At 40.2% G+C, this 14,004-nt stretch overlaps 1 protein-coding gene across 2 annotated transcripts in view; it reads right to left on the reverse strand.

The window, feature by feature from the left end:
- PKN2 (protein kinase N2) overlaps window positions 1-13,548 on the reverse strand; it is a 55,455-nt gene extending 41,907 nt beyond the window's left edge. The window contains exon 1 of one of the 2 annotated variants that reach the window (XM_032117727.1): window positions 13,218-13,548. In XM_032117727.1, coding sequence (XP_031973618.1) covers window positions 13,218-13,265 — 48 coding nt within the window. In that variant the 5' untranslated portion in view covers window positions 13,266-13,548. Of the gene's footprint in view, window positions 1-10,093; window positions 10,184-13,217 lie in introns of those variants that run through there. The other variant, XM_032117728.1, reaches the window with a different exon arrangement.
- Between the last annotated feature and the right edge of the window lie 456 nt (window positions 13,549-14,004).

Here is a 14,004-nt window from a genome sequence, read left to right on the forward strand (position 1 = left end):
AACTAAATATTAAAGGGTATCCTATAAACCCAAGTATACATTACAATGGCAAAAAGGTCTCACCTTACAACTGCATTAGATTAGGAGAATGATGTTTTTTTTTATACTGCTGAGTATTTAGAAAATCCACAATGAGATGTGCTTGTTAGTGATTTCAATACCCTTCCTCTTTCAGAGTGGGTAAGGTTACACATGCATTCTATGAGTTTTCCAGTAGCAATCATGTGAACGGAACCTTGAATGTGGTATGTAACCTCTGTTTATCTTAAACTGACCCATTTTTAATATTAAAAGCTTCACCCTATTTTACAGGGCACATAGAAGTTTTCATAAACACAATTTCAAAAAACATCCTAGGAGTACTTGTTGTCAATGTGAATCTGATTTTGGTATGCTCATAACTTTTGCGGCATTCTTCTTCAAGACTAAAAGTTTTCTACTTCGTTCTAGTTCAGGAGCATTTCAGTTAGCAGCCTGAGAAAAACCTACAGGTACTACTAGAAACTGTAGCATGAAAAATACGTTAAGCAAATGTACAATATTCTCTTTTATTAATAACTAAGAACTACTAGATATGACATTCAGCAGAACCTTCATGAAGAAGTGCCCTAAGCTAAGGAAAGAAAGTACTGCAGTCAGAAGCTATTTATGGTTGAAGTTTAACCTGCTGCATTCCCAAGAGTATCTACAATGTATTCCTCTACAATGACCTGTCTAATCTAAAGCATGTCACCTTTAGGAGACAAAAATACACAAATTAACTTTTGACAGAAAAATACCAGCAGGAAGATGACTCCAACTTGATGAAAGAGACCTGCATATTCTGAAATTTAAATATTACGGGGTTGTGGCTATTTCCTAACTGTATTTGCAAGGGGGCGATTGTGAGTGAGTGGGGTGTGGTTTTTTGATGCTCTCTCAAATATTCTATTAAAGATGTCAAGAGTCACAGGAGAAAAATAGAAATCAGTCTCTATAATAAAAAAAGAAATTAAACTACAGAAATAAAGTACGGTCCCAATCTGTCTACACTGTTTTCCAAACTAAGCTAAACTACTATATTTAGCTCAGGCTACCATCCCCTCAACTCTAAACATCTCTGACCTCTCTGAGCATTACTGGTTTCTTTTTCATGCCCTTCGCACAGTTTTACCCAGCCAGGACACAATGAACTAGCATTATTATAAACATTATGGGGTACAGCCAATGCTTCTGACTAGGCACAGGTTCTCCCCATTTGCTGAAGATGCCAGAACCACAGCCAGCCCTTCCTTTTGCTAACCCTGAGTGAGGAAGAGGCAGCTCTGTTCACTCCCAGTATATGCCTCTAAAATGCTCACTGCTTTTGTATCTCAGGCTTGCAGGAATTCCCAGTAGTTGGACTTCATTATGTACTAAGCTTCAAGTATATTCATTGCAATAAAGAAACATATATATTTCAGGACAGTAGACAGATTATTTTATAACAGTGGAAAAATTAATAAAAGTAATTAGAAACATCTGACATTTTCAATGTACATTGTTGGCAAAGTGCAAGACAAAAATTAGTGGAAGAATTTTCAGAAAAAACTACATGCCAGATAGAAATGAAGAAGAAAATAATTCATCTCCATAGTTCAGAAAATGTATGTGAATCAATTCAGAATACGGGTATCTGCAGTTAAGTTTTAAAAATCTGTTTACTTGAAGTACTGTATAAACCCTTAATTGACAGTGAACTAATTAAAGTAGATGCAACAGATGGGAAGGGAGGCAAATGCATAAGCAAGGAAATGCTACTTTTGAGCTCATAAAATAGTATAATCTATTGTTGAAAGAAAAAAAAAATTACAAAAATGGGAGACCATTAGCAGAACTTGGATCTCCCTCGCTTTTCTTTCATACCCAAGGTCACCTGGTTCAAGAATGCCACTGGAGCTAAAGAAATCAATTTCCATATGCACAGAAACTGCTGCCCTGACAGTGTCACTGAGTTACTCCCATCAAAAAGAAACACTTCAAATTAGTGCTGGCTGCTAACCTGAAAAATAGATGATGATACTGGATACCCCTCTACAGCAGGCCATCATTCTTTTTCCTCCTGCACTTAAGAAAATGCTAGGGATTTTTTAAAAAAATCTGTTAGAATTAGTTTAATTAAAACTTGAGAATATATTCTCTTGCTCTCTTGTATGGCATCTAATACAGATGAAGACCAATTTCTAAAGCAATTAAATTAATAATTGTAAATTGTTTCTGCTTTATGTAGTATGCTACAACTAAAGGCAGAATTCAAGAAAGGAGTTTGCCCCCAAAACAAAAATTAACTGCTGATGAATGCCACGTACTTTGCCATACGTAAGTATTTTATTTGAAAAATGCACATACAAAATGAAAAGGAAGAAAGTCACATTGAGATGTTACTTTGTGAAGTGGCCTGCTTGCATGCTGAGGAATCATATTTGAACCAGCTTGATAAAAATGAATAGTTAAAACTAAAATCTTTGCCCAACAGAAGAATACTTAGTTTGACTCACATTAACTTGCATGAATAAAGAAGTAGAGTAAATTAAAAAACCTTCTGAAAGAAATTATTTTGTTCTAATATTGAAGCACTATCTGTTTGAAATTTCAAAATGTCATGTTCCCATCTCTTCAGGAGAGGAGAAACCAAAGACACAAATCATAACTACTTGAAGAAAATTCCCTAAATAATGAGTTAAGTTTCAGTAACAAAATTTAAATAAACTTTCTGAGGACCTCTAGTTATAGATATAATTTGCAGATCATAACTTTTGGCATCCAGGCATTCTCAGCCTAAAACAACGGCTTCATATGAGCTTATAAATAAGCTACAAACAAACTCAAATATTGAAGAAAACATGCTTCCATTAAAGGAGATTGCAGAGTCCCAAATGGGCAGCAGTTCAAGAATGCTACATGAGTAGTCAGGCATGTACGATTTACACTACTTTTACTTTCCTACTGCTGCCACTAAGTTTAGAATATGTCTACAAAAAGGCCTTGCTGATTTTAAAATGTTCTGTAGATCTGTATGCTTATTTGTGTATTTTTCAGTACAAGTCTTTGAAACTTTGACTTTGTCTTCTATAATCTTTTGCTAGAATCTGGTTTACTGTATTGGCTCTCCCCATCCGATCATGACCATGTAATTCCCTGCATGGTCTGCATGGGTTGCAGGCAGCATACACCCTTACAACTTCAGAGGTTAGTAACATTTTTCAGAAAAGCTGACACTTCTTTGTCATCATTTATCTTATAATTTTAGCTTACAAAATTTGAGTATTAGGAAAGAATTTTGCCATGTCATATGGAGATCTATCTATAAAGGAAACATCCTCTTAAAAGACATTCCACTTAATTGCTTTTGCAGTGTCTTCCCATATAAATAAACATATGAAATTGAAAAGCAGTGGATGGTTTTACATATTGTGCTTGCAAAAAGCAACAGGCCACACAGTCAATTTGCATTCCTTCTAAATTCTCAGCAATAACTTTGGATGCTTTTGGGCTTACGTTACTCAAAAATCCAAGTGATAACATGTATCACAATGATGAAAAAGAAATTTCCATCTCATATCTAGCAACCTCAGTGATGTAAATAGGGCAAGTCCTAAAATCTCTCATAAAAGGAAGGGGTTATGTTCCTCTTCCTGCAGAAGAGAAATAAGAAAGGTAGAAACAGAACCAAGCAAGTTTCTTCCATTTATCTAAGGACTGGCATAAAGTTTCTAGCTTACATTACAGAAATAAGCCTGTTACCAGACAGCTTTGGAACACCTGGAATCACCAAAAACAATCTCCTTGTTTAAAATAAACATAATATTTCACCTCAACAACACAAATTTAAAATAATATGCTCAGGTTTGTCAGTAAGTACAAGGAGAATGAGAAGGAATTGATAATTCTGTAATTAATTCAACATAAGAACTTTGAAAACATTTTGTTACCTCAAACTTGTTCTGCACCATATTTTTTGGCCTTTTCTCCCCCAAATTTGGCTAGACCTCTGAAACACAGCATCAGTCTTGTAAACAGTAGTTCAAAGTCCTCTAAGTAGTGCTTTAATTGGTGCTCATGTGACCATTCAGAGATATTTTCTTATTGCAAACATTCACCTCATCGTTGTCAGGGTTTTTTTTCCCTACTGAATATTCAAATATTTCACAGTCATTGAGCTACTCATTAACTGACAAATGTATTCATACCAAGCTGCATATAATACATCAGTCTCTTCATTATCTTTATGGACAGTACGTTTATAGTATTATTTGCACAGTACTTTGCCTTCACTCCAAAATTCAACCCCATCCATTTCAATTGTATATTCACTTTTTCTTCCATTTCAGTTAGAGAAATAACAAAAAGACTCAAGATTTTTCAAAACTACTTCTTGCATTGAGTGCATAAGAGGTTTAACAGCAAAGGCTTACCACTTCTGAAAGTTAGCTAATGAAGTTGGGGTTATATCCCTACACTGACCTCATGTACTGCTACAAAACCTTAACACTGTTCTCAGCCTTCAACATCAAACTAAATGTAACTACGTCTTCCATCCATGCATGATGTCCAAACCAATTCTATTTTTAATGCTTTCTCAGACAAACAGGTTTTCGCCGTCACATGCATACTGTGAGACTTTCTGTGGAATGCAAAGCTAGAGAAGAATTGCCACAGACTGTGCTTGGACTGTTCATTGTCTGCCTATACACCAGCAGCAGAATCAGACTCTTCACAGTCCTTAGCGATGAATCTGTAATCTGATAAACATTTCACTGCATGAACCACCACGGCAGGCAAAAAAAAGCACCCTAAAGAACCAGCAGTTCTGACCTCCCCTAACAGTTTGTTCCTGCCCCAGACCATTCACTCATATATACTAGTACAAATCTTTTTATGGCCACACAGTGAACTGCAATTGTGAACCTCATCTGACTGAAAACTAATGTAGGGGTGAAAAAAACTCACTAAAACAAAACAACAAAATCTGTTCACCATATAGCTGCCTGTGCAAATGTAAAGCAACACAATATGGAACATACTCTCTCTTTCAGCAGTGATACCAGCTGACAAAGTCTGACACTTTCTTTGAGCAACGGACTCAAGTCTGTATGGGCAAAGCTTCCAGTTCCAGCACATGATGTCATCAATGAACCAACTAGAACTCTTCCATCCTTAATTTATGTCACAGACCTGCCTTACATCTTATTGTAACAAAAAAAATCAAACTGAATATAATTTTGACAGTTTTCAAAAATACATATGTTAAAGTTCTTAAATTCACAGGCCAACTATAGCAGCAGTGATATACTAAACCATATTACTGTTACCTGTTTAATTACACAGTTTGTGTTTGGGACTTCGAAAAAAAAAAAATGGACATTTTTTCTGATGTTTTAATCATCAACTCTCAATTTCTCCTCAAAAGTTACATGAAGTTTATTTATAAAAATAAATATACATCCATGCAGCTGAATAGAAGAATAATTTCAGAACACCAATGTACTGCAATTACTTACAAGTACTATTTCAGGTAAATAACAATTAAACTTACTGTTACTTCTTGTTAATTTTAATAACCTATTTATTTTAATAGTCTAACAAATACGAGTACATAGGATATTGCATATATATTTATGAAATTCATGTACATGTATTTACTTTTTAAATTTCATTAGAGAAAATGTATGTGGTAGTGACGTTCAAGTACTTTGAGTATTAAGAGCTAAAGAAAAAAAAAATAAATAAAAGGTGTATCAGCCCTCACATTCCAAGAGTTGAGCAATATTCTCTGGGTTTAAGGCTCAGAAAACTATTATTGTTGTATTTATCCACAAGAAAAGTTCTGCTTTCTGACCCGATCTGCTTGCAAGTGTTTCCATCACAGTAACACAGAACCCCACAATATTCCTGTGATTTATCTTAGAACTTGAATATAATCTATTAGTACCTTGGTATTGCAGATTCAATTATGCCTTCTCCTGGCTATAGATCTGCTGCCTATTGTATTTTGTTACATCCTAATAACAAGTGTGGAAAGTTAGTGGAAAGCTGTCTCCCTGGTTCTTCTCAATAGAAACGGAAGTGATTCTGCTACTTTCATTTTCAGGCCAACATGCTCTTGGGTTTAACGGAAACTTAAAATCTATGAACCCTACTACCATGTTGCAAGTTAACAAATGTCTGAAAACCCTGAAGAGAAAAAAAAGTTTGCTTAAGCACCAGACTCCCATACATAACACCACAGGCAAGAACCAGATATTAGAGGTTTTTGATTCAAGCTCTCTGATCTGCACTTATTTAGAGAAGAAGTCAGAAATTCTCTGTCATTTAAAAACCAATACATCTCCAGTGAGGAAAACAAGGCTTAAAGGAATGCATGGGAATTGGAGGTAGAAAAAGGTAGCTAATTTAGTCATGTCCCCATTAAGGTTTTTACCAATCCTGATTTGTACGTTGGGCCAGAGCAAGCTGTCCCTGGGTCTTTTTTTATGGCACAAAAAAAGAACAGGTAAATGCTGCGTATATTAAACTTTCACAGCCCAGCCCTTCCCAGTCATCATTTCTTATTTGTTACCTATCTGATAGCTAGCAATGTATCTACAGTAAAATAACAAAGGCTTTTAGTATAGATATACTTGGCCTAGGAAAACACACTTCTGCTAATATTCCTATTTTTTCCTGGCTGCCCAGTGGAAGCAACAAACTCCACTAATGAGAGCACAGTCTTGCCATCTCTGTGCATCTACTCCAGAAGTGCTCTGTACACCGCAGCAGCAGTAAACAGGAAGTACAGCCACAGTGGGCATAATGTTGATACAGAGTATAGGAAACTGTATCTATACCCGACATCAAGAAAAATGTAAGGCGTGGCCTGCTCTTAAAAAACAATCAGCTCACCACTACACAGCTGGCAGTCCCACAACTGAGCCAGAGTAACTAATCACATGAACCCTCTCAACTTACCCTACCCAAGAAGTTAAATGCACTAGCTCATATAGCTTCCTTTCAGCCTCTTCTATTAACCAGAGTACAACAGCAGCACAATTCCCAGCAAAGCTGGTCCATTTAGCTGAACATAAGCCTACAAATGCACACTAGTATCCTGTTCATGTGAGTGTCTCCTCATCACAGAACCTCAGCCGTATCATCCTCACCAGCTACCAGAATTTGCAACAGTAAAGCTGATGGATGCCACAAAACTTCTTTGTTTGACATACAGTGACAGAATTCCCGAAAGTTTGGAAAATCATCCCACAAAATTATGAAAAAACCCAGAGAACAGTACTTTCTTCCAGAGGATGTACTCCCAGACTGCCATGCAAGTAGTTCAATTCACTGGTGGGGTGTCAAACCGGTAACCGGTCAGCTATAAAACGGCAGTAACAAAAATGGTGTCAATTTGTGTCACTGTGACATAATTGTATTGCTGCAGTTCAAATAAACAAACATATCAGATCTACTGTAACTTGTAAGGACAGGCCTAAAGCATTTTGTTAGCTAATGGCACTATTAGTTTCTGTTTCAATACAGTACTTCTGAATCTTATCTCAAAGTAACAGAAGCCATGGGTTTGATTCTACTACATAAATCTCATTTCTTTAAAAAGAACCTCCTGCACCCACACCAAACACTAGCAAAGATGCTCTTTTGCTTGTGCCAGGAACTGCAGACCAAGCATTAATAATTAAAGCTTGAAAGTACCTTACAAATGCTTTGCCCATGCTACAGCGTGCAGTCTCGTGAGAGATGCTTCAGCTCAGCTTGTTCCTGAACCCATTCACTTAGTGGACCCATGCAGCAAAAAACCAAAACAAACAAAAAGCCTACCATCAACCAATTCATACCAGTTGTGCAAGTGATTTCTAGCAAAAGCAAAAAAAAAACAAAAAAAAAGAAAGCAGACTGAGCCCTCCACTGCACATAACACACATAAAACACATATAAGACTGTTACTCTGAATCTAAGTAGAGGTCTTAGTCTCTAATTCAGGACTGACGAAGAAATTCTTAATTCCAACATTAAATCCTTAAACCACTCTTTCCCAATGTAAAGGACACATTTATCTAGTTATTCTACTGCAGATTTTAGGTTACATTGTAATGAATGACCTTCACAATGTATAAAACTGTTCCAGAAGAGCTATTACACATGTAACTAAATACTTTTCTACTAGCCATCACTAATAATTTATCTTGAGTTTAAATAACAGATCTGGGTCCTAAAAAGACAGCTGCTCTGATAAAGGTAATTCAGTCAAATGTATACAAGTCTACATCATATACAAGTTCCCATGTTACCAGGCAGACTGACAGAATTCAAAAAATGGAAAAAAACCCAACACGAAACAAAACCAAGAACTCCACCCGTGCACCTACCAAAAGGTATTTTAAGGACTGTTGATGTTCCACTGAGAACAGGATGCATATTTTGCTAATACAAGATTTGAATAGAGGACTGTTTAAAGAATAATATACATCCACAAATGGAAAAACCCTGAAGTGCTTCTCTAAATCCACCAGTTCTGAAAGCATTTGCAGGGAACTAAGAAGTCCCAAGCAGCTGTACACACATTTTCATTTTTAAACTGCAGTTGACTAGTTCAGGATATTTTCACCTGAATGTAACATTCTCTCCCCCTGAAGAAACAAGAGTCATTCAAAATTATTTCAAGCTAATCTGTCGTAGCTGAATATTATTTGAAGGCAGTCTTACTGCTGAGTGTTCAGCCCAATTACAATGCCTCTTCAAAACAGATTAATTAGGTTACTTGTACCTTTTTACGGTGTCCTTAGGCACTTGACCACAGCTAATAATATATACCCAGTACTTTCCAACTCCAAAAAAGCTGGCATTGTTACCTCTATTCTAAAGATGAGAAAACTGAGACATGAGTAAGCAAAGTCATCTGCCTAATGTCACCTAGCTGAGAGCAGAGAAGCCAGGAATGAAATACAGGTCTTCAGAATCCCAGCTAGTAGTTTAGTAAGCACAAGTGCCCAGTTTTATACACATTTATATACAAAACATAATAGTATAACCTCAGACTCAACTGTCCAATTTGTATCATGCAGACTAACAAAATACTAAGCATTGTTCAGTCACATTAATTTTACAAATATTATTGTCCTAGATATGAAATGGAAAAATAAAACAAACAACAAACTATACCGGATGTGCCATCATATAATCATAATTTACATATATTTCAGTTGTGGTACTGTTCATCACTATTTAAAAAAAAAATTTACTGTGGCCTTTAAACACGATTCTGTCAGGAAATTTATGCTTTAAGATCTCTAAGTACAGCACTGTAGGAAATTAGGTGACCAGGGCGTTAAAACAAGATATTCATTAAAAAATCCCTTTATGCTGACCAGTATAAAGACATTTTTTACAACGTTCTGTAATATTAAAAGTATGTATCATGGTTGAGTTTGAAAAGTTAAGTAGGTAGAGCCTTTAATATTTCCATTTGAAGTAACTGAGGGTTTGTTACGTGCTTATTCTTTTTGGGGCATAGACCAAGTTCTCGATCTTGACCAAACAATTTCATTCAAGCAAATAAACCCAAGTAATATACTCTTTTCCCCTGATATTAAGCAAGTATTGCTTTGCAAAACACAACTTTGAGTGAAGCAAAAATTTTTGTAATATAAATCCTGTAACATTAACAATAAAAGCCCCAAGTTTACTACTGTCTAAAAAAGAAGCGGTAGTGAACACCTAGAAGGACAAAAGTGTAATCACTGTGGATACACAATAGTTTCATTTAAATACACTTAGCAATAATTTCTGTTAACCCAGCCATACCAACTTACTACACTGATATCTACCATTACTGCTAAGAAAGCACACACACTTAACAAAAGACCATTTTCTTTTTAATAATGGTTTGAAAAAACACAAACCAAACTTTTTTCAATAAAAAACTTACAATATTTTATTTCATGGATACCTTATTTAATAACCTACAGCACCATATGTTAGAGTTTAGTCTTATGAAGAAACAGAATTGCCACTTCCACCAGGAAGCAAAGAGTTAAAGACTGTGCAATTAACCTGAGAGCAAGCCCTAGAGAGGCTAGTTTACCTGGTGTACAAAGTTCTAAGGGATGCAAGCCCAGAGAAGGACAGCAGAATTTTGGAAGGGAAGGCAATCAGCAATACTGGTTCTTACCCAAGCTCATTCCTCCTCCTACTAAAGAACCTGTACTGGAGATAAAAGGAGGTAAAAAAGGGTAATCTGGCTTTATGTAATCTTTCAATCTTTAGTAATCTCAGGCAATTTTGCTGGTGAAGCTACCAGAACAAACTAAAGAGAGGATTTGCTTACTGCCAAGTTTACTTTGTATTTTGCATTTGCTAAGTACTGAGGAATAAGTGTTGCATTTTTCACCTTGAACAAACTTAGCTCAAAACTTGCTAAATAGCAAGATATACTTTCCACATCCCACTAACAGTCTGTAAAATGTTCAAAGTAAAATAAAATACAGAAGAATGGATACAATATTTTGTAGAAAAAGCAGGACAGAAATATCAAGTGGATATTTGCTAGCAGAGGCTTATAAGGAATTGCTCTATGAGATATGGCATCACTTATTTAAAATGCAAAACTTTCATTGTGAGAAGTGAGATCTAGAGCCTACTTAAGGCCTGTTTAATTAAGCCTTTGAAACAAGAACATGTACCACATCTATGTTTTGCCACTTTCTTATTAGCAAGCAGTTATTTTGCTTTTTTCTTTTTCATATTTTCTCCGAATCCACTTCACATCCTGTTAGTCAGTAGGTGTGACGGTCTGCCAATCTTTCTGTCAGGAGCATTCAGTTGATTGGTAACTACTGATCCACTTTTATCAACTTCATCCCAGCCTAAGAGTTTTCTTACAGCATGCTGGAGTACACAGGCCTGTCATAACCAGGTGCACACAGCACGTAACACAGCACAAAGCAATGTGTTGTATTGATCGCTGACTGATACTCACTTTAGAGTCCATGTCAGGAACAAGCTTGGCATTTACACTGGGTTTAGCTTGTTTTCAGTAAGTTTTCACATGTATTAACAAAACATCTAAACCACACATGACCCGTGATCTAGATCAACCCATGTACTTGACCCTTTAAACCTTTACTGCAGCCATGAATTCTACAACTTCCTCATCTTTCTGTGCAGGATTGCAATATGCAAGCAAAAGTCCATTTCACATATAAGCACTTTTCAAGTTAGACTTCTTATGATTGAGGAAGTTCCCTCCTGAAGAAATGTGAGTGAAATGGCGTATCTCACACTTCACTGCAGTTCCCTTTACTTTCTGACCATACCACTAAACCAACTTTAATGCACAGGTGTATGAAGAGCAATTTGTTTTGAGGTATTCCCAAGCAAAACTATATTGATGCCTTTGCCTTTCACTGCTAATACACAGCACTGCAAACAAAACACCATCTTTACAGCAGTTCTTTCTGATATGAAAGTTCCTCTTAAAAATACCTAAAAGTTAGCAGTTCACAAAGCTTAAACCCCACTGGGATTCTCCACCTTAACTTTTTAACTTTTCTGTCTTGTGCAAGAAACTATTTATTGATACAAAAGTTACCATATATAATGGAAGAGACAGTGCAACCAAAGAATCGAATCCACCCTAGGTTTGTTGGTGGGTTGTTTTTTTTTGGGTTATTTATTTTTTTAAAATTAGTATCACTGTCAGTCTTACCTTTCAAGGAAAAAAGCAACAAAACAAAACCAAAACCAACCCTTCCCATCTCCCAAAACAAAAATCTCCACTCATTTCTGTTTAAAGTAATTGGAACCCCAGTTTGGGCACTTTTACAGAAATGTTGCTTCCACTTAGCTTACTTGAAACACTACTATAGTTATTCACACAGCTCACCACTTCAAACAGGTTTACCAGCTTATATGTCATCGTATCAAGTTTATATTAACATAGTGATTCTTCCTAGGCACTTACGAGCCACTGATTAAAGTTCAGCATTTCTGATGGATTCTTAGCCTTCAGCCATCTCACGTGCTACAATATTAAGTATACTCCTACATCTGTTGTGCCTTCCCTTCCTTTGCTATTCAAGTGAGCACACCTCTAACAGTCAAAATTACAGGAGAACTTAACAGCATTTAGGAAATAAAATTTGTTTTTTTAAACATGCTTTTCTAATTTTTATTTGAGCATTAAATTCAATACTTTCCATTTATGGACTTCTTACTTGGGCTCATTGTCCAACTAATAAATTCAGAGACACATTTTCTGTGTGGGTAAACGTAACAGCTTGCATGGATTTAGTGATGTATATTAAAAAAAAAAAAAAAGAAAGAAAAGAAAAGCAAGCTTTCCTCAGAACAAGGAAGCCGAAGAGGTAGCAGGTTGTGCTGACATTTAAAGACAAGAGCACAAAAAGTGAAGCTCCGGAATTGCATCTAACCTTGCAGCTGACAAGCAGAAAAGTAGCAGTTGCACAGGCACCCAAAACCGGTGAGATTACAGGGATGGAAACCTCTAACCCTTGAGCTTTCAACCTTTAACAGTGTTGCGGGGTCTTTTGGGATTGTTTTTTTGTAGTGACAAGAACCCTTGCCGTGTGACAAATAACGTTGATCGCACCATTTTCTCCTCTTCCCAAGCTCGGCGTTCAAGGCCTACAAGAAGGAAGCTGCTCCGGCTCCTGCGCGGTGCCATGTCCAGGGGAGAGAGAGGCTCTTTGCCTGACCCTGACGGGGGCGTGGGGTGGCCACCGGGAGCCCTTCGGGCCGGGCCCGGACGAGCGCCGTGCCCCGGGCGGCGGGGGAGGGCAAGAGCTCCGGCCCCCGTAGCGGCTCCGGGCGCGGGCAGCCTTAGGGCGGGCGGAGGGCGATCCCGGGGCGGTGGGGCCGAGGCCGGGGCGGGGGGCGCGGCCCCGGGCAGGCCCCGCCGGAGGGACGCGGCCGCTCGGCGGGGGAAGGAGGGAGCCGAGCGCAGACAAAAGCGGGTCGCGGCCGGCGGCGGGGTGGGGCTGTGACCGGGCGGCGGCGGCGCCTCCGCTCCCGGGGGAGAGCAGCGGGAAAAGGCCTGGGGTGGGCACGGGCTTCCGCCGGCCCCCCAGCCCGGGGTGGGCGTCCCGCGCCGTGCGGCGGGCAGGGGGCGGCGGGGCGCGGCGGCTCCTCCGTCCTCCCCGCCAGGGAGGGAGGGGAGCGGGTCTGGGGCGGTGCCCCTCGCCGGTTACCTGCAGCTCGGTGAAGAGGATCTCCCTCTCGGCCGCGTTGGACGCCATTGCGCCGGGGTTTGAAGTCCGCACCTGGGCGCTGCTGCTGCCGCCGCCGCCGGCGGGGAGGGGAGCGAGGGAGGCGGGCCCGGGTCCGGGACTAAGGGCGCATCGGGGGCGGGGGGAGCGCTCCGTGCTAAGGCAGGCGGGCGGGCGTGTGCGGGGGGGCCGCCGCTGCCCCCTCTACTCTCATGGGGGTCGCGGTGGGCTGTGGGGCGCGGTGCGGCGCGTTCCCCGCGGTGCGGTACGGAGCGGCGCGTTCCCCGCGGTGCGGAGCAGCGCGCTCGGAGCGGTGCGGAGCGGCGCGGTGCGCTCCCCGCCGTGCGGTGCCCGCGGTGCGCTCCCCGCCCGGGCGCGGCGCTCGGCCCTGGCAGCGCTCGGGCCGCTGCTGCGCCTGCGGCCGCCGCCGATGTCGCACCATTTGGCTGTCACCCTGTCGCAAAGGCGTCGCTGCTTTGCGGCTCCGGGAGCACGTGACTGTGCGGGGAGGAAGAGTGCGCTCCTTCGGAGGCGGCCGCTGGCGCGCGCCCGCTCGGCCCCACCTCCCCCGCGCGGGCAGAGCGGCGCGAGGCGCCGAGCGCGGGAAGGCGGGCGCGAGGCTGCTCAGCCCCCTCAGCCCCTCACTCCCCTCAGCCCCGCGGCGGCCTCTCCACCTCCTTCCCTGCACACTCCGCTGGTGGTTCTTCCCCCTCCCTTAGGCTGCAGCGCTGGGAATCCTGTCGTTTTGTCCTGTGGTGGCGGGGTTTGG

Source organism: Corvus moneduloides, chromosome 9 (genome assembly GCF_009650955.1).
Source record: "Corvus moneduloides isolate bCorMon1 chromosome 9, bCorMon1.pri, whole genome shotgun sequence".
Lineage (NCBI taxonomy): Eukaryota > Metazoa > Chordata > Aves > Passeriformes > Corvidae > Corvus > Corvus moneduloides.